The sequence below is a fragment of the Neophocaena asiaeorientalis genome, unplaced genomic scaffold (genome assembly GCF_003031525.2).
Source record: "Neophocaena asiaeorientalis asiaeorientalis breed wild unplaced genomic scaffold, Neophocaena_asiaeorientalis_V1.1 scaffold100, whole genome shotgun sequence".
Lineage (NCBI taxonomy): Eukaryota > Metazoa > Chordata > Mammalia > Artiodactyla > Phocoenidae > Neophocaena > Neophocaena asiaeorientalis.
Window position 1 is genome coordinate 1,963,128 of NW_020173955.1, and position 21,961 is coordinate 1,985,088.

Sequence of the window (21,961 nt, forward strand, 5' to 3'; positions counted from 1 at the left end):
AGTACATTGGCATTCTTCTATAAAATGCAACTATAAAAAAGATTAAGCTATATATTTAAAGTGTCTTACTGGTCTGAAACGGATTATGTACATTAAATCTTCTATCAATTGTGTTGGTGTAAGAAATAAGGAATATATTTTCATCTCTGTGCCCTGGGTATAGACATTCCAGTTCATACAGAGAATAAAAATCTGTAAATAAGACAAATTCTTACTCTCTATGTTATTAGAGGTTTTAGATTTCTTTTTATAATAACTGATGTTCTTTTAAAATTACAAGTGCAAAGTTACCTACTTCTTCCTAGTAATAGAACTAATAATATATGTAATCAGGAAAAATAAAAATTTTAGCTTGACCTTAACTTTTAAAGCTTGATTCCTAGAGGCTAGCCATTTAAATGTAACACAGCCGATCTTCATAAACATATAAGCATAATCTTACATACATTTTTACGATGAGATATACTTGGGACACATATATATATGAAAACTATGGGAAAAGTTTCTTTCAGAGATAGATAATATAATGATATTTAGTGTTTTTTACCGGTTGGATGGTAACTGCTTCTTTGATTATCTGGAAAAGATCTAGTGATCTTATCTAAATCTGCTACAATTATCAGCACAACGGACTAGTCCCATTTAAATCAATATTTTCCAATTAACATCAAAAGTACAAGGTTGATGTCCCACCCCTTCATATCAACAAAATACCTGTTAAAGGTTTAATTCGCAAAAGAGCGGCTTGCATTCTTACCAAATAAGCCCTTTGGATTCACTGCTAAAGACCAGTAAAAAAAAAAAAAAGTCACTGTATCTTTTTTTGATTACTGATCTTTGTAGTTAACTAAGGACTGACCAAACTGAAATTCCTTTCCCATATACACAGTTTTCTTTAGAGGATTCAAATATTACTGCAAACCTTTAAAGACAGATATTACAAACCTTTCAGGACTTGCTGCTAACTTGCAGTTTGATCCTGCTAAGTGAGGGTGGACTCCTATGCCAATTAATTGTAATGGGTCACTCACTATGTTTGCAGATTAAATATCAGACAAAAAACTTCAAGTCTGGATTATAATAATGTTGTGATTTTTGGGCTGATTTTTCTTTTAAAAAATATTCCAGGGCTTCCCTGGTGGCGCAGTGGTTGAGAGTCCGCCTGCCGATGCAGGGGACACGGGTTCGTGCCCCGGTCCGGGAAGATCCGTGGCTGGGCCCGTGAGCGTCCGGAGCCTGTGCTCCGCAACGGGAGAGGCCACAACAGTGAGAGGCCCGCGTACCGCCAAAAAAAACAAAAACAAAACAAAATTCCTGGTATCTAACAACTATATGCAAACCATATTCTTATGTTACATAATTTATGATTGAAAAAATGAAAAACATATTTATAAATTCACTGTTAAGTGATTAAACTAGATTGAAGACTCATTCCCAATTCTCTTTTTAGACTTTCTATTTATAAAATAGATTTCATTCTTTCTTAAAAACGAAAAGGTATAATTAAACCTATATAGCATCCTTCTTCTGATAGGTTCAAAGTGCTTCATATCCTAATAGCAATTCCAAGGAGTGTGGGTAGCAGGATTGTCACCCCTTATTCTTAGATTGTACTGATCCTAAACTTTAGTATATCAAATGCAAACATGTCTTTCAGCTATTTATTATAATTACATGAGTATAACTAAATGTCATGGTGGATTTATTAAATGTATTTTTTTAAAAAAGCAACTATATTCTAATGTAAAGTAATAAGCAAAAGAGTCTGAAATAGACTAGCTTCTTAAATTCTATTTATGCATTTCTTGGGGAAAAAGTGTGAGAATTGAGTAATAAAGAAAGCGAGAGAGAGGCATGGACATATATACACTACCAAACGGAAGGTAGATAGCTAGTGGGAAGCAGCCGCATAGCACAGGGATATCACCTAGGTGCTTTGTGACTGCCTGGAGGGGTGGGATGGGGAAGGTGGGAGGGAGGGAGACGTGGGAGGGAAGAGATATGGGAACATATATATATGTATAACTGATTCACTTTGTTATAAAGCAGAAACTAGCACACCATTGTAAAGCAATTATACCCCAATAAAGATATTTAAAAAAAGGAAATATTTTCTTGAAAAAAGTTATCACATTTTTCTCAGAGTTTAAGTTTAAATATATTATACAGTCAAGGAAGCTCCTTTGGCTATATAATGGCTAGACTGTTGAACCTGTCAAACCCCTGAGTTGTACTTTGAAAAAAGTTATTTTAAGTATACGTGAAAAATAATGAACAAAACAAACATCACACCTAAAATTTATATTAGTAAAATGTAACATGAAAATCTCAAAAGGAATAGGAAGCAAAGAAATAGAAATCACAGAGCTCAGAGCAATGAAATCTGTCTCCTATAGAAAACTAATTTCAGAAAACACCTGAAACAGGTTAAACAAATGTTTAAAGGCACAGAGATACAAATGAATAATGTAAACTACTTTCCCTAAAAAAGATCTAAATTCATTATGTACTTGCAGCAAGTTCTCATTAAAACACGCAATGGTAATCTTGACAAAAATTAAGAAAAATTATAAGGTTTACAGTATCTGTGTTTGTAAGTTCCCTTTTTTTTTTTTTTTTTTTTTCCAACGCGCAAGCCCAGGGGCCATGGCTCACGGGCCCAGCCGCTCCGCGGCACGTGGGATCTTCCCGGATCGGGGCACGAACCCGTGTCCCCTGCATCGGCAGGCGGACTCTCAACCACTGCGCCACCAGGGAAGCCCTGTAAGTTCCCTTTTAAGAGAAATTACAGCTCAAATATTTCCCGAAGATAACTTAAGTAGAGTCTGTACATGAGGATCCACAAGATAATATTACCAAGAGTTGTCTTCAGTGTCTTAGAAATTGTTTCCTAGCCTTCCAGCCTAAAGCTATACTAATTTATATGAGGGAATGTTTGCTTAGAGTGATGTGATTCAAGGCAGAGCTGGGAGCTGAACTCTAATGAGAGATCCCAGAGTATGGGAAGAGTAGGTATGTGTAAGAATTTGTTGTGTACACACGATAACAAAGCAAGGTATCAAAATGTAGGATACAAGAATAGGAAGAAAAGGATGATACAGGGAACCTCGAGCCCTCAAGTGGCAAATGTCATCTCTGTAACTGATCTGAGAAAGGGGAACCCTTTAACTTTCTCTGACCAATGATAATCAGTTCTGCTCTAAAGACCTTCAGAGTCAGTTTTTCCCCTGTTTACCAAGAAACTCCTTATAGCAACCCCAATTTTTCATATTTAAGCTCATGTTTTTCTTAGTTGACACTCAGAAGATATGAAAAATAGATTGTCACTATTCCCTCCCTTCACTTATTCATTGAACAAACATTTACTTAATATTAATACTTGGTGCTGGGGATACAAGGTTCTTGTACTTTGAATAGCTCACAGTTGAGGGAGAGAGAGATGTATAATTAGATAATTATATGGGAAATGTGGCAGTAGTAATATGTACAATATATTAGAAAAAGATACAGGAAGGAGAATTAACTTTGCTGCTAGGAGCCATGACAGAGGTACTCACAGAAGAAGTTATTTTCCTAACAAGGGAAGACAGGCATTTCAGGGAGAACAGCAAATGCTTGATACAGGAACGAAAGAGTATGCCACACTCTAAGCAACTTAGTTGAGTTAGACTGTAGAGTGAAAAATGGGAGAGAGGTGAGAAATGAGGCTAGAAAGGGAAGGGGCAGGATTTGCAAGAACTTTTTATATGAGGCCATTTTGAGTAGTTTGGAACTTATTCTCTTGGGTAAGCGGGAGTTACCAGAAAGAATCTGAGCCTTCATATACTCAAATTACTACTTAAACTATTTCACACTTCTCTCTTTATATTTCATAAGCCTGTCTTTCCTTAAAAGTAGACCTTTGCTTTCAATCCTTTAACACTTCTCTGAATCCTCTGTAAGTTCTCTCTCTCAGCCCAGAACTAGATACAAACTAGATACCTCAAAAGTGGTTAACATGTACAGAGTAGACGGACATTGTCCCATGCAATTATACTTCTATTTAAGAACTCTAACATCAATTATTAAAATAGCTCTACTCATTCTTCTTGATATTCATCAGAAGGTCCTAGATTAGCTGTATAGAAATGAAGTTTAGAAGGATAAGAGATACAAATTGCTGAAGAAGTCCTATATCAGCAGTCACCTAAGAGTAACTAAGCTCTTCGGTAAACTCTTGAAGATTTAAGGTCAGTGACTCATTTATTCAAGACTTGGGGTCACTCCTGGGTACCAACTTTTTTTTTTTTTCTCACTCTTGGGAACTCTCAGTTAAAGTAAGAACACAAAAAGCCGTGGGTACCTGCGGGTATATATATATCTCTCCCTGCCAGCAACTAGACTCTTAGTACCAAAGCATACATTATAAACTCAAGATAATTTATAATGAATTTAAAAATAAGGGCATGGTAAATTAAGGCTCAAATTAAAGAGCATAAGGAAGTGAAAATAGTAGCAGCAGTTCACTAAATTAGATGCCAGATTTTTTTTTTTTCTTAGTTAAACCTGCTTTTTATTTACCAGAAGTCTTTTGATCTCTCCAGAGTGAAAGGGATGCTGACATTGAAGTGGGGATAGCATTAGTCATGGTTCCCTTACCCACTTCACCGTGGACACCAATTAATTTGAATGTCACACAGGAGAAAAAAATTTTCTTTGCCTCAATATCACAAATGGAAAAACAGATTTAGAGAGATTAAATAATTTCTACTTTTAGTATCACTTAACTCATATTCAGTTGCTCCAGAGATGAAATTTGGTATTTTCCCTTTTAATTTTGTCAGCCAAGTTGGCCATACTACTTTTCCAAAATATGGACAGTACTACTAAATAACTCAAACCTGTATGTACAAGAGCTACCAGAAATGATAAAGAAAATGATCAAATTAAGAAAACTACCATATCATTGGAAAAGCTATCAACCTGATTATAAACTTGCATACTAAACTGAAAATCTGAAAAGCAACGGCAAGGTCTAACTTCTTTTGTGAAACGGGAGTTACCTGATATTTTACATTTTCTTTCTTAAATCATTTCAATATTAGCTATAAGGCCCACAGAGTAACAAATGTCAAAACTAGAGCAACAGTCCCAGGATGTACTATTTAGGTCATGGAACTGATGTTCTTCCCAACACATCTATATACGGCTTGACTTATCTGAAAAATGAGCAACAGTAGAATGCGCAAGAGAGTTTTTAAAGTGAGCTTAAACTACAACTGAGAAGAAGCTACAACAATATCTTCCATGCCACACGTTCTTCTTACAATGTGGTGGGGTCTATGTCTCTGCTACTTAAACCTGGGTGTGGCTTTGTGTCTCCTCAGGTCAACAGTCTGGCAAAGGTGACTTTTAAAGCTAGATCATAAGAATGCGTAAGAGAGCTCACTTTATTCTCTTGGGACACTCGCTGTTAGACCCAGCCACCATGCTGTGAGGAAGCCCAAACTAGCCCAAGTAGAGAAACAATATGGAGAGGCCACATGTAGGTGTTCCAACTGACAGCATAGTTCCTAGAAGAAAACCAGCCCCTGACAACATGCAACAGAAATAAAACATTCCCCCATTGTCCTATCCTAAGGCCTAATTTATAGAATCTGTAAGCAAAATAAAATGGTTATTTTATGCCAATAGGTTTTCAGTGTTTTATAATGTAGCAAAAGATAACCTGAAAGAGGAAGGGTAGGGAAAATATCTTTGCGACTGTTTGAAGCATAGTTTCATAAGCAGTAGGGTACAACTTTGCATAAGTGGGAAACAAATGCAATAAAGTAAGCAAATGTCTTCTCAATGTGAACAGAATTGATAGTACTGAATTCGCCATTTATTCCACACCTAAGCACAAACAAATATCATCAACTGTAAAAGTGAACAGTTCTTTCTACATCTCTTCTTAAAACACACACACACACAGACACACACAGACACACACACACCCCCTTAGAGATACTGAAACACAACATTAGTTTAAATGAAACAGCTTTATGGTCAAGTACATTTGGGTATGCTAAGAAAACAATCTATTAAAAACATCCTTTTTGGATACCAAAAATTTCCCTAGTTTAAAATATTTATCTAAACACTACATATTTTTAAAAGAGAGAATAAAGGGAAAAAAACTCTGTAAGCCATTTGTTATATTACCCTTAGGGATAAATTTTTTTTTTTTGCGGTATGTGTGCCTCTCACTGTTGTGGCCTCTCCCGTTGTGGAGCCCAGGCTCTGGATGCACAGGCTCAGTGGCCATGGCTCACGGGCCCAGCCGCTCCGTGGCATGTGGGATCTTCCCAGACCTGGGCACAAACCCGTGTCCCCTGCATTGGCAGGTGGACTCTCAACCACTGCGCCACCAGGGAAGCCCGAGATAAATATTATTAATATTTTGATTATTTTCCTTCCTGAACTTTTCAATGCATATATAAAAACACAGTCTTTCAAAATGGAGTTCATACGCCATATGCCATTTTATATCTTTCTTTTTGTACAAAATGACACTGTGAACATTTCCCTATGTCCTTTCAATATTTTTTCAAAACATTATTGAATAATTTTCAATAGCTACATAACAAGTATATATATTTGTTGTAATTTATTTGATCATTCCCCTAGTCTGAGCGACTGCCATTCCGTAACTTTTGCTATTATAAATAACTATGTGATGAAAACCTGCATATTGATCTTTGTTAGTGGAATTATTGGATAAAATGGAATGAGCATTTCTTAATGAAGTTTACTTGCTTTCCAGAAAGATGTGGCAAGTAACATGCTACCAGCAGTATTATCCAACTCGATGAAACATCACTAACATCATGTTTCTTAAAATCCAAGTTATATATTTTACAGATACAGTAAGATGTCACAGACATAGAATATGCGATGTTTTAGTAGTTAACTTATGATACTGAATTCACACTAATGTAATTTAGCTAAAAGTTTAAGTTTTATTTGGGAAATTAGAAGTGCAAGCAAAATTACTGGTGCCTTAAAAAGAAGAGATGACCAGTAAAATATCTGTTGACAGTTTAAAGTAATAAATGAATAAATTGAACGAAAAAACAAACAGCCTTAAAAATCAGGATACTTGAATTCTAAGCCTAGTTTGCCACTCGCAACCCTAGGTAAATTTAAACACCCTTTCCTAACTCATTTTCTTAACCTCTACAATGGATACAACAGTAATATCTATTCCTACTTCACAAGGATTTCAGAAAAATAAACAAGAAGGAAATAAAACATAATGCTTTAAAAACATACTCTCTGAAGTCAAATTGTCTAGGTTCAATTCTTGGCTCTGTTACTTATAGGCTGTGTGACCATGGGCAACTCATTAATTTGTATGTCAGTTTTCTCAACTATAAAACAGAGATTATACTTAACTCATATAATTGTTGTGGAGATTAAACAAGAAAATCCACAAGAAAGCACTTTGAATCCTGCTTGATACATGGTAAGTGCTCATAAACATTAGATGACAATTATTAATATATGTAAAATTTACACATAGGTAAAATAATGGCTTTTTAAGATCTACTTGGCAGACAGATCATTTAAATCTCAGGCGTTCTAAATTTAAAATCAACACACTTGAAAAATATAGAGCTATAAATTTTCCATAATTTTTAGAGCCTGAAAGAGCCAAAATTTATCACAAATAAAATATAATATCAACAAAATAACTTTCTTTTTAAAGAGAATATTCTTTCTGTGGCTATTTACTTAACTGGATCCTTCTCTCCCATCAAGTCTTAGTTCAAATGTCCCCTCCTCAAGTCACTCCTACCTACTCAAATTATCCTCTACTATATCATGTAGTTTTCACACTCTGTAGTTAACTTATTTATTCATTATTACCAGTCTCTTTCCACCAAAACGTAAATTCCATGAGAGAAGAGGCTTTGTTGGGGATCTTAGTTCCCTCACCAGCGTTCAAACCTGTACCCCCTGCAGTGGAAGCGTGGAGTCTTAACCACTGGACCACTAGGGAAGTCCCCGAAGCTTAGTCTTTTCTATCTCTACAAAAATACTAATTTCTGACACTCAATAAATATCTGACTGAACCAACAAATTGATGATATAATAGATGGTTAGGCACTGAAAGAGTTTGTATAAAGACTATAAAATTTCTTCCTCAGAAAAAATGGCCATCTAGATTAGCATTTCTCAAAGATTTTTATCATGACCCACAATTAAAAATACATCTTATATCAAGATCCAGTAAGCACACATACCCACGTAACTAAAACAAGTCTCACACAAAAGTACTATGATGTGTGATAAATTCTGATATTTTCGATTTCATTTAAATATTCTATTCCTTTTCATTGAAAATAAAATTATTGTGGCCCACTACACTGATTTTATATCACACTACTGTGTAAAGACTTGAAGTGTGTATATTGTACAGCACAGGAAATATAGCCAATATTTCACAATAATTTTAAATGGAGTACAGTCTATAAAATACTGAATTACTACGTTGTACACCTGAAATTAATATAATATTGTAAATCAACTATACTACACTTAAAGAAAAACAAAATAATAATGAATAAATAAATAAAAGACAAAGTTTGAAAAACAGTGGTCAAGTTCAGAGGTTATTCTCTGAAAGGCATTAAAAAAAGTATGCATGGGAAGGAAGAAATAAAACTTTTGTTCATAGATGTCATGATTATCTTATGTAGGAAATCTGAAAGAATTGAAGGAAAAAAAAAAAGGCAAACCTCTCCTGGAACTAATAAGCAATTATAGCAAGGTTGTAAGATACAAGGTTAATATGCAAAAGTCAATTGCTTTCCTATATACCAGAAATGAACAAGTGGAATTTGAAATTAAAAACATAATCCTACTTACATTTGCACCCCCAAAATGAATGTCTGTGACATAGGACAAAAGCAACACAATGGGGCAAAGATCATCTTTTCAACAAATGGTGCTGGAACAACCAGACATGCACATGCAAAAAAATAAATCTAGACACAGACCTTACACCTTTCACAAAATTTAACTCAAAATGGATCACAGACCTAAATGTAAAACACAATACTGTAAAACTAGAAGATAACATAGGAGAAAACCTAAATGACCCTGAGTATGGTGATTCCTTTTTAGATATAACGCCAAAGGCATGACCCATGAAAGAACTAATGGTTAAACTGGATTTCATTAAAATTTAAAACTTCTGCTCTGTGCTTCCCTGGTGGCGTAATGGTTACGAATCCGCCTGCCAATGCAGGGGACAGGGGTTTGAGCCCTGGTCGGGGAAGATCCCACATGCCGCGGAGCAGCTAAGCCCATGCGCCACAACTAATGAGCCTGTGCTCTAGAGCCCACGAGTCAGAACTACTGAGCCCACGCACCTAGAGCCCGTGCTCCACAACAAGAGAAGCCACTGCAATGAGAAGCCCACGCACCGCAACAAAGAGTAGCTTCTGCTCGCCGCAACTAGAGAAAGCCTGCGCACGGCAATGAAGACCCAATGCAGCCAAAAGTTTTTTTAAATGAATTAATTAATTTTAAAAAAACTGCAAAAAAAAAAAAACCTTCTGCTCTGTGAAAGAGAATGTAGAGAGAATAAGAAGACAAGCCACAGTCAGGGAGAAAATATTTGCAAAGATACAACTGATAAAAGACTGGTATCCAAAAGAAACAAAGAACTCTTTAAACTCAACAGTAAGAAAACAACCCGATTAAAAAATGGGCCAATGATCTTAAGAGACACCTCTCCAAAGAAGATATACAGATGGCATATAAGTATATATAAAGATGTTCCACATCATATATTATCAGCAAAATGCAAATTAAAACAATGAGACACCACTACACACCTATTAGAATGACTAAAATCCAGAACACTGACAACACCCAATGCTGGCGAGAATGTAAAACACAAGAATTCTCATTCATTGCTGGTGGGAATGAAAAATGGTACACCTACTTTGGAAGACAGTTTGGTGATTTCTTACAAAAGTAAACATACTCTTACCATAAGGTCCAGCAAACGTCCTTGTATTTACCCAAAGGAGCTGAAAACTTAAGTCCACATAAAAACCTTCATGTAGATGACTATAGCAGCTTTATTCATGATTGCCAAAACTTGGAAGTAACCAAGATGCATTTCAGTAGGTGAATGGATAAACTGTGGTACCTCCAGACAATGGAATATTATTCAGCATTAAAAAGAAATGAGCTATCAAATCATGAAAAGACATGGAGGAACCTTAAATGCATATTACTAAGTGAAAAGAAGCCATATCAGAAAAGGCAACATACTACGGTTCCAAATATATGACATTCTGGAAAAGGTAAAATTATGAAGACAATAAAATTATCAGGTTCCCAGAGGTTGGGGATGAAGGGAGAGATAAATGGGTGAAACACAAAGAATTCCTAGGGCAGTGAAAATACTCTGTATGATATTATAAAGATGGATACGTGTCATTATACATTTGTCTAAACTCATAGAATGTACACCAAGAGTGAACCATAATGTAAACTACAGACTTTGGGTAATAATGATGTGTCAGTGTAGGTTCACAGTTTTAACAAATGTACCGCCCTGCAGGGCATGTTATTAAGGAGGGAGGCTATGCATGTGTGGGTTGAGAGGGTATATGAGAAATCTCTGTACCTTCCCCTCAATTCTCCTGTCAACTTAAAACTGCTCTAAAGAACATGCAGTTTTATGTATATGTAAAATTGGGGGTAGGGCAGGGTTGTCATAATTTTCAGATTCATGAAGAGGTTCATGTCCCCCTAAATCTAAATCTATTACTATATGTTCATTATTATCTGTGAGGCACTACACAAAAATATGTATAAAAATATGGCTTAACATAGGGATGGCAGTATATGATAGGAAAGAGGATTGACTCTGGAGTCTGGTAAGTCTTGGGTTCAAATCCTGAATTCATCATTTATCGACTACAACCTTGTACATATTATCTTACCTATCAGCCTCAGTTTTCTTATCTAAAAAGGAGTTTGCATATCTACTTCATGAGGTTAGGTAAAATAAAAATTATGTGAAACATCCATTATAGTGCCTGGAATATATGCTAAGTATTGCACTGGCCAAAAAGTTCATTTGGGGCTTATGGAAAAACCCAAATGAACTTTTTGGCCAACCCAATATTTCAATAAATTGTAGGCATCATTATTATATTCTAATGTTTCCAACAAAATTAACTTCCATTGACAAAATACAATCCTAAACAAAGTACAACTAAATTACAAAGTGTAAATTAACAAAAAAACAGATCATTCATGTATATGTGGAAATTATATTCCAGGATCTTACTTTTTCTAACAGCTAATACTGCTGTGTAGGAATAATTACAACCTGCTCCTCCAAGTATGGATTTATCAGTTCAACGAAAGTACCAAGTACCCACAGTATACACAGTCTATGGAAAAATAATTTATCAAAAATATGAATAAGTTACTCTTATTTACACCCCCAGGATTACAATGAACAATGTATGTTTTTTTTGACTAATGTTCCTCACATCACTTAGCTGCCTGTTGCAGAGTGGTGTGGCTGCGTTGGTATTCTGCTTATTCCCTGCCTTTAAAGCTGCATCTCTTCTTGCTTGCTCAAGCAGAACTCTTGCTCTTTCTTTGAGTTCTTCTTGTCTGGATAACATTCGATGCTTAAAAACAAAGATACAGAATTAGAAGCCAAAACAAACAAACAAAACCCCAAAAAACCCATGTAATCCATTTTTGTAAACTAATCAATAGTTATACAATTCATCAAAATAATAGTGGTCAGGAATAAGACTGTAGTTTTATGAGATTACCTATAGAAAATATTAATGTTGACTAGAAACTGTGGAATGAATACATATATCTTGACTAAAAGGAACTATACCTTTACTGGCTAAAACTGGGTTAAATTTAATTACATTTTCATTAGAACATAGTCTCATAAGGTATAAAGTCCATACACATATTACATACATTCTTCAAATTTGCTAATCACAGTATAATCTGCCAAAGACATTTTTTCAAGTTCGTAGTTTTATTTTTATAGTTGTATAGAACTGATAACAAGGTGTCTTCCAAATCTGCATTTTGAAAGATTTTAATTATCTGTGGCAACAACTCTTTAAATTCTTGACAATTTAACGTTTATAGAAAATTCAAAGCTATAGTATTTTATTTAAAGAAAAATAATACTGTTTTTCTCTATGGCTCACTTTCCTTACAACAATTAAACATCAGAATTAGAACAGTATTTTCTTGGATTAATTTGTAATCTTACAATATATTTTTGGAGAAAAACAGGTAGAACCTCAATGGAAATCAGCTCTTAAATGGTGGCATTAATCCAAAGCACAAATATTCATAGTGTGTATAGTTCAAATTCCTTTTCTCTACTAAAGTAGCCAACTTCTGACTTTAGATGGCTATGACTATGACTTGAATACTTAATTTCTTTTAATTCCTTTTCTTTGCATAGTTTTGGTTCAGTCATAATTATCATTCATGGTCAAGGAAGAGGTAATAAACAGCAACCTATTACTTTATTTGGTAATAATGTAAAACTTTAAAAATTTAGTACATCAAAAAAAATTTAGTACATCATTTTTGGGTCTCTTTGTGACCTTTATATTTTGATACAGCAAATTTTAAACTTTTTTCTGTAATTTTAGGCAAAGATTTTTCTTGAAGTCTACAATTCAGTGATTTTTTTTAGTATATTCACAAGTTTGTGAACCATCAACACTAGCTAATTCCAGAACATTTTCATCACCCAAGGTTTTAAGAGGATTAAACAAAAATTCTTAACTTAATAGATACAATTGAAATGTATAAGCGATAATGAAAGATTTTTAGCTCATACTGATAGGACATAATAGAACAGAGTTCATAACTGCATTTGAACTGGTTACAAATCAACGTATTCTCAAAAAACAGACAAAATTAATTAAATGAATGCTGAATTGGCAGTCAAGACTGTTAATCCTCCTTCCACTAATAATAAGCAATACAACATTGAACAGGTCACTTAAAACCATTACATGATATTTAAGAACTCTGAAGTCAGACAGACCTAGTTCCATTACTTGAGTAACTTGTGAGCAAGCTACTCAATCTCTTTAAGCCTCAGTTTCCTTATTTATAATATGGGGATAAAAATAGATCAACTCTCATAAAGATATTGTAAAGATTAAGTGAAAGAGAGTAACATAGTGAGCACCAGATAAATGTTAACTATTAATATATTTTTAAAAATCTCTCAATTTCCTCATTTTTTAAATGAAGGGAGATCATCTTTAAAATCCCACTCACTGGGAAGCAGCCGCATAGCACAGGGAGATCAGCTCGGTGCTTTGTGACCACCTAGAGGGGTGGGGTAGGGAGGGTGGGAGGGAGACGCAAGAGGGAGGAGATATGGGGATATATGTATATGTATAGCCGATTCACTTTGTTATAAAGCAGAAACTAACACACCATTGTAAAGCAATTATACTCCAATAAAGATGTTAAAAAAAAAATCCCACTCACTGTAAACATTTCAAATACTTAGAGTAGATCATCTTAAAGTTCCCACTAGCTCTAAATTCTGTGATTATACAGTCCTTTAGGGATTCCAATCAGCTACACAGACAGTGAAAAACTGCTTTGGTCTTAAGAGTACATAAACACAAAATTTTTTTCTGATTAAAATGCAATTCATATTCATCATAGAAATTTTAGAAAATATATAAAAGTAAAAAGAAGAAAAATAAAAGCATGACCCTCCTTGATTTCAAACTATATCACTATTACAAAGCTATAATATATATGTCAGTATGATACTGGCATAAAAACAGACACATAGATCAATGGAACAGAACAGAGAGCCCAGAAACAAACCCATACATATATGGTCAATTAATTTACAACAAAGGAGTAAAAAAATATACAATGGAAAATGGTGTTGGGCAAACTGTATAGCCACATGCATTGTAATATTATCTACCTACAAAAAAGGATTAAATCTTGCCACTTGTGACAAAATAGATGGATCCTGAGGGCATTATGCTAAAAGAAATGAGTCAGAGAAAGATAAATACCCTATGATCTCACTTATATGTGGAATCTAAAAAACAACCCATCCCGCCCCCACAAAAAAAAAAATCCCTGAAACCAAGCTCACAGATACAGAGAACAGATTGGTGTTTGCTGGAGGCTGGGGGTGGGCTAAATGGGTAAAGGGGTCAAAATGAGTATGTCATGGGAATATAACATACAACATGGTAAATATAGTTAATAACACTGTATTGCATATTTGAAGGTTGCTAAGAGAGTAGATCTCCAAAGTTCTTATCACAAGGAAAATAAAAACTTTTGCAACTATGTATGGTAACTGATATTAACTTGGCTTATTGTGGTGAACATTTTGCAATAGATACAAATATTGAATCATTATGTTGTATACTTGAAAATAATACAATACATGAATTACAACTCAATTTTAAAAAAAGAAATATTTTTTAAAAATTAGCAATCCCGGCACCCAGGGATAATCATTGTAGAATCATGCTTTTTTCCACTTAATAGTCTAAATATTATGAGCATTTTCTCATATCCTTAAACATTTCTTTGAAAACATGATTTTAAACTGTCTACCTAGCATTCTATTAATATGAACATGTCATACTTTAACTTGTCTTATATTATTGGATATTTAGGCTGTTTATAATTTTTTACTATCATAAACAATGCTTTTGTGAACATCTTTATATGTAAATTATTGTATACAGTTCTTATTGTCTCCTTAGGAAAAAGTCCTGGAGAATCTAATGGGATAAACACTGTTAAGGGACTTAATGTAATTGTTGATTATTTTACAACTGGGCTATAATTATTTTTAGTGCTGTTATGGCCAAAACCAAAGAGATATTGTGAGCATAAAGTTCAGGGGCACAGACTTTGAAGTCAGACAAGGCTGGTTTTGAATTCAAACTTTTAACATTTATTATAGGACCTTAAGGCAACTCTGTAGATCTTGGTTCTCCCATATATGTATAATAGGCACCAACCACTCACCTCATGGGTTGTAAAGTCTGAGATATGTGTAAGATATATAATGGTCATCACATGTATCAGCCACTCAAATGGGCAACATTCTGACTTGTTAAGCCTATACAGTCACATTAAATTATCAAATTTCCTCTAATCAGAGGCTATTAATTATTAGACTCACTATTATTTTATGAGTTTCTAAGAAAGAACACTGTCAGTTAAACTCTAACATATTATTATAAGTAACATCTTGATTTCAGAGAAGTTAAAATGTAAAAAAATGTATGTCTTAGAATCAATAAAATACAGTATACAAAAGAAAAAATTTAGCTACAATAAAAAACTTATCAAGTATTAACACCTATACTACAATTTTCGGTACCAGGCAATGAACACTTCTGCCAAAAATTTTTAAAAATTTACCCTAAGCAAAATTCTAACCAGTAAACCAATTGCCAACAAATAAACATATATGGAGTTGTAAATAGATGCTCCTTCTATCATCTTGTGGATTTACTGTACATCACTTAAATCACCTGAACAGAATCACAGCACGACAGAGTTTTAGAGTTTAAAGGGCTCTCAGAGATTATTTCATTTAACATACTTAGAAAATAAGATTTAAAGAATTTAAATGGCTAGTTAACATGTCACACTGGTAATTACTGGAGCCAAGATGAGAATCCAGCTTTACTGAGTCGTGATTCAGAGCATTTAAAATTTTTAAACACTAATCAATTTCCAGATTTAACTAAACATTTTTACCTTAAAAATTTGGTTTACGAGAAAAATCTGTATTGATATTCAAATTTAGGTTCACCAAATTCTGCAAATGTCAGTCACTATATGTTTAATGATTATCTACTCTGTAGGGACACTATGATACTCTGAAAGTTTAGGTACATAGAACATTTGATTTGAGATTTCTGATTAGGAGAACAGGGGCTTGCTTTGTTAGCTATTATATTTCTTTGATTCTAAGATGCACATTTTAATACCTCTGAAAACAAAATTGATGACATTTTATATCTCTGTCATATAGGTGGTAGATAAGACATAGTCATCAGTACCTACATATGCATGTGCTTGATAATTCTGGTGGCAAGACTATAATTCCTTGATGTTTCATTTAACAACCCCTTGAGTACTATTTGAGAATGCAACAGAACTCCAGGTTATTGTCTGAAAATCTTTTGTTAGGACCTACCAGAAAGGTTAAGAAAGTGCTATTGGGACTTCCCTGGTGGCGCAATGGTTAAGAATCCGCCTGTCAATGCCAGGGACACGGGTTCAAGCCCTGGTCCAGAAAGATCCCACATGCCGCGGGGCAACTAAGCCATGCACCACAACTACGGAGCCTGCGAGCCACAACTACTGAGCCCACATGCCACAACTACTGAAGCCCACGTGCCTAGAGCCCATGCTCTGCAACGAGAAGCCACTGCAATGAGAAGCCCACGCATCACAATGAAGAGTAGCCCCCACTCGCTGCAACTAGAGAAAGCCTGCATGCAGCAACAAAAACCCAACACAGCCAAAAATAATTTTAAAAAAAATTAAAAGAAAGTGCCATTATCAGTGAGTATTACTGAGAAGAAAATCTGAGAGACAACTGTGAAGAAATGCTGTAATTCAGAGGTTCTCAACCTTTCTGGTCTCAGAATCCCTTTATATGCTTAAAAATTGAGGCTCCCCAAAAGCTTTAGCTTATGTGGGCTACATCTATAGATATTTGTCATTTTGGAAATTAAATGGAAACAATTTTTTAAATATTTACTTATTCATTCCTTTAAAATAGCTATAATAAACCCATTAGATGTTAACATATTCTAATAAAAATAACTACACTAAAAAACAAAACTGAGAAGAACAGCACTATTTTACATTTTTTGCAAATCAATCTTTAATATCTGCCTTAATTGAAGGCAGCTATATACTCATATCTACTTCTGTATTCAGTCTCTTGAGATATCACAAACCATGTAGCCTCCAGAAAACACCACTGTACACTTGTGACAGACTGAAAGTGCAAAAGGTAAATAAAGTTCTAGTATTGTTATGAAAATAGTTTCAACTTTGGGGACTCTCGGAAAGAGTCTTGGAGAGCCTGAGAGGTCCCTAGATCATACTTTGAGAACCACTGTTGTAACATCAGGCTTTTGATGGCATAGAGGACAATACTATGTGGAAAAATAGGGACACCAACAACTCTATATCACAAAGTGATTCATAAGAGTTAGAGTCTAAACTCTAATTCTAAATTGATTATACCTTAACCAATTTATTTTGCTAAAAAATTTCTTTTTATGTATACATAAGAGCATTATATGATTAAAAAATCCATGCCTAAATAAGTCTAAAAGAACTCTTTCACTAGGTATAAAATAAAAATTCTATGTGATAAGAAAACCATGTATCATAACTTATTGGCAGTGTTTTTCTTTCTTTGTTGTACATAAAATAATGGTATATCTTATCACTGATGGCACCATAGATTCAATTAAATCCATGCCATATTCCCCACATGGGGAGAAATTTCGATGTTACTGGGATTTTTAACCACAAATAATGATGGGACTAAAATTACCAATTGCAATGCAACTAAAATATTTGAAGAAAATGCTGTAAATGGGAAATATTTTAATTTGGCATTATACATTTCCAGAATGATATGCTTACAAAATGGAATACTGAAATAGCTTTGACTTATTCTGTAAAATATTTTTATAGGTTAATAACATTTTGATTTGAAAAGTTGACATTCTTTATTCTTCAATCTTGAAATTGGGATTTATTTATAGGCTTAAAATATTATAAACTTTAAATGAAGAGCAGGTATATTTCAGGTTTTTCTAAAATGGGAAATTATACTTCACCTTTAATCATTTGTAAAGTAGTCTATGAATACAAAAAGAAACAACAAAAAAGAATAACTATTTACTACATATATGTATTCATCATTCTAACTCACTTACCTGGACTGTTTTTGCAGAATGATTTGCATGATTTAAGATGGTTCTATCAGCATCTGAATCAGACTCTGTCTGCCTCAGGGAATTACGTTTTTTCTTGGCAAGGTCTGCATCTCTATTGTACGAATATCCAAGTTTAGAAGTGGGAGATAAACTTGTTTTTTTCACAGGTGATTCAGGATCTGATCTGCATTCTAAGGGTCTGGAATTCTCTAATTTTTCTTGCTCCAAGTTACTACTGATGTCTATATCCTGGAGCTTTTGCTCATTGGTCTCCTCACAAATAAAGGGTGGAGACACATCCTTCTTCTTATCACTATTGTATAAGTCACTTAATTCTAAAGTCTCTGTTTTCAATAGTCTCCTCTTGCCTAACAAAACTTGTGCGTGGTTTGAATCTGTACTGTAACATATTCCAGGGTCATCGGATCCTGAAGTCCTTCCAGAGCTCTGCTGGGACTTTTGGGGTTCTGTGTCACTTTTAGTCCTGCGACAGTAAGGGGAGGCTGTGCTTGGACTGAGATGATCATCAGGAGTCTGGTGTTCACTTTCTGACTCTCCAACCCCACTATCATTTACAAATACAGAGTCATCCTGGGATAAGAAGTCTACCCCTCCGCTGGTAGGCTGCTGCAGTTGAGGCTCCCGTTTCAGATCACTAAGCTCTGCATAGAATTTTTCCTGATCAACAGAACTATTTGTATCTGTTTCATAGTTTCCAACTTTATATGTGCTTTTACTGCTATTTTCTTCTATTTGAACAACATTTAACTCTTGCCCACTGAAATGTGCCCTAATTTGATAGAGATAGGTCATAACAGTCAGTTTGTCAGGAATTGCTAATAAAACCATATCAGAAGGTTCCAATAACCGGGAAATTCCTATGCTGGCAAATCCATCATATGCCTTCAGAGGAAAGAAAAACAGAAGATATATTGAAGAGTTCAGACAATCCATACATTTTAACTTTTTTAAAGAAACTTAAAACATCATCACATTTTAAAAACAGCAAAATAACAGATGGTAACTAGACTTACTGTGGTGAGCATTTCACAATGTATACAAATATCAAATCATTATGTTGTACACTTGAGACTGAGGTACTGTTATATGGCAATTACACCTCAAAAAAGAGTTAAAAATAAAACACAATTCAGTTACCATTTTAAAAAAACAAGCAAAATTTTAATGGCTTTTTGTTGCTATTGGAGGGTACATTATGTTACTGACATTATGCCACATGAACAGAGCAACATTCCAAGTTGGAAATTTGTAAAAGTTTGGTAGATCCAAGAGTAAAACATTTTTATTAGTTAATAACAATTGAAATGTTCTTCTCCAATAACGAAAACAAGCAAAAATGAGAGTTAAAACAAACAAAAAAACTTAGAATAGACTTTTGTGATAAAGAACTAGGATATAAAGAAATAATAATTCATCTGGAGCTTTATTATTCCTATTAACCCCTCTTTTCAGTGGTCATGTAATTGCAGTGATTTGTGAAGATAAAGTACAGGTAGATATCCCAAAAGAACTAACTCCTAGATTGCCTGGTATAAAATATAAGTAAGTGCTACTTAAGTCTAGAAACATAGAAACATTTTTAAAATGCCCAATTAAGATTGATTTTCATAATGAGAAGAGTGACTTCATTTTCACTTCATCCATTTTGGAAAGAAGGAAATGTTTTGAGTAGTACAATCTAGTTTAGAATGTGAGGCTGCATTGTATAACTTTGTTAGCCTTTAAATGACTGTGGCACATCAGGTTTTTCTAGTTTTGAAGAATCAAAGCTGTTTCTCAATTTACAATTAATTATTACTATCCTGAACTAACCTTTGAAAACAGCATTGTGTTGCTAGGAAGCATTAAAAATATGGCTAAACATTTAGATACACTCTTGGAAAAACTAAGGACCCTCTAGTTATATTCTTTTTTTTTTTTTTTTTTTTTTCTAGTTATATTCTTGCTTTGGGATATAAAATGTCTCATCTTTGTAACAACCCAGATATAGGATCATAACTCAAAGTTTTTCTAAAAAGAAAGTTTAGGAAATTATGTAACAATTCAGAAGGAATCAGTCTTTTGCATATACATGTTACAGTGCATTTCTACCTTTGAATTTAATTTTTGTATTCTTCCTGTAGTTTAATAAATGTTATGGAATAAGAAAGAAAATGAAAAATAAATTGTGATATTAAAACCTCTTCAATTTTCACAGCACTATGCTTTATAGTATAGGTACCTCAAAATATTTACTTGAGAGAATGGCTCAGTTGGTGTGCATGTTTGGGCCTGTTTGTTATTTTACATGTTTCAGGAAAATTAAAGTCATTTTCTTCCTCATGAGTCCTGACAACCTGATTGACAGACATCAATTGTAGACCATCAGGAAAAGCACCACAGGCAGTATTCTAAACATTTCCCAATTATCTAAAACACTGACATATTGGTTAAGATCAGATGTCACAGGTAAATACCATTTTTATTCAGCACTTTTTACAGACCTGGGAAAATCATTAGCTTACTTGTGGGGAATCTCCTGCTGGTATTTTGTTTCATGTAGCAATTCATTTTATGCACACTAATTGCACTAAAAGAAACTTAAAAACAAACCAGATTTCTTGTAAGCGAGGTCAAGACTTTATAAAGGCATTTTCCCATAGGTTAACCTCTTCTGCGATAGTCAATTACCTACTGTCTTTTTAGCTGCGTGTGGAGAAAAAAGAGGTCTTTAAAAGAAAATAGTCTTATTCATTGCTAGATGTTATTTAATTGGTAAGGAGTCACTGACAGTTATGTTATGCATCTGCATGGAACTTAAGACACAGGCATTGTTTCTTGTACTGTTTTAAGTCCAATTAAGAGCAGATGGGGTTACCCGGAAGAACTGTGTAAAGCCAGAAATAAGTCTGTAGGTAGCAAATGATACTCAATGTAGATATCAGGTAAGAAGTTGTGGGACTTCCCTGGTAGTCCAGTGGTTAACACTCCATGCTCCCAATGCGGGGGCCTAGGTTTGGTCTCTGGTCAGGGAACTAGATTCTGCATGCCGCAACAAAAGATCCCACGTGCCTCAATTAAGACCCGGAACAGCCAAATAAATAAATAAATGTTAAAAAAAAAAAAAAAGAAGTTGCAAAGTGATGAAAAGGAAAGTATAACAACAATTATGTATTGACTTGTGCAATGAATGGGATCATCTAAATTAAAATCCTTTCAAAAAGCTATAATTGGGACTTCCCTGGTGGCGCAGTGGTTAAGAATCCACCTGCCAATGCAGGGGACACGAGTTCGAGCCCTGGTCCGGGAAGATCCCACATGCCGCAGAGTAACTAAGCCCATGCGCCACAACTACTGAGCCTGCACTCTCGAGTCCGTGAGCCACAACTACTGAAGCCCATGTACCACAACTACTGAAGCCCGTGTGCCTAGAGCCCAGGCTCTGCAACAAGAGAAGCCACCACAATGAGAAGTCCATGCACCACAACGAAGAGTAGTCCCTGCTGGCCACAACTAGAGAAGGCCCGCATGCACCAACGAAGACCCAAGGCAGCCAGAAATAAATAAGTAAATTTATTTAAAAAAAGCTAGGGCTCCCCTGGTGGCACAGTGGTTGAAAGTCCATCTGCCGATGCAGGGGACATGGGTTCGTGCCCTGGTCCGGGAAGATCCCACATACCGCAGAGCGGCTGGGCCTGTGGGCCATGGCCACTGAGCCTGCGTGTCCGGAGCCTGTGCTCCGCAATGGGAGAGGCCACAACAGTGAGAGGCCCAAGTACCGCAAAAAAAAAAAAAAAGCTATAATCATCTGCCCTTTAAGATTTAATTGAGAAAAAATTTTAATGAGATAGATTTCTCTTTGTAATAATATATAAATCCAAGGTATGTTCATCATTATTAAATTTCTGAAGAAAATAATGTAAAGAAGTATA

At 34.7% G+C, this 21,961-nt stretch overlaps 1 protein-coding gene across 5 annotated transcripts in view; it reads right to left on the reverse strand.

Moving 5' to 3' along the window:
- The window catches only part of EHBP1 (EH domain binding protein 1), a 342,186-nt gene that overhangs the window by 75,392 nt on the left and 244,833 nt on the right, over positions 1-21,961 (reverse strand). For all 5 annotated transcript variants that reach the window (XM_024753020.1, XM_024753019.1, XM_024753023.1 and 2 more), the window contains 2 exons: positions 18,030-18,932; positions 11,547-11,690 (listed from right to left, as the gene is read on the reverse strand). In XM_024753020.1, the coding sequence (XP_024608788.1) occupies positions 11,547-11,690; positions 18,030-18,932 (1,047 nt within the window). The remainder of the gene's footprint in view (positions 1-11,546; positions 11,691-18,029; positions 18,933-21,961) is intronic.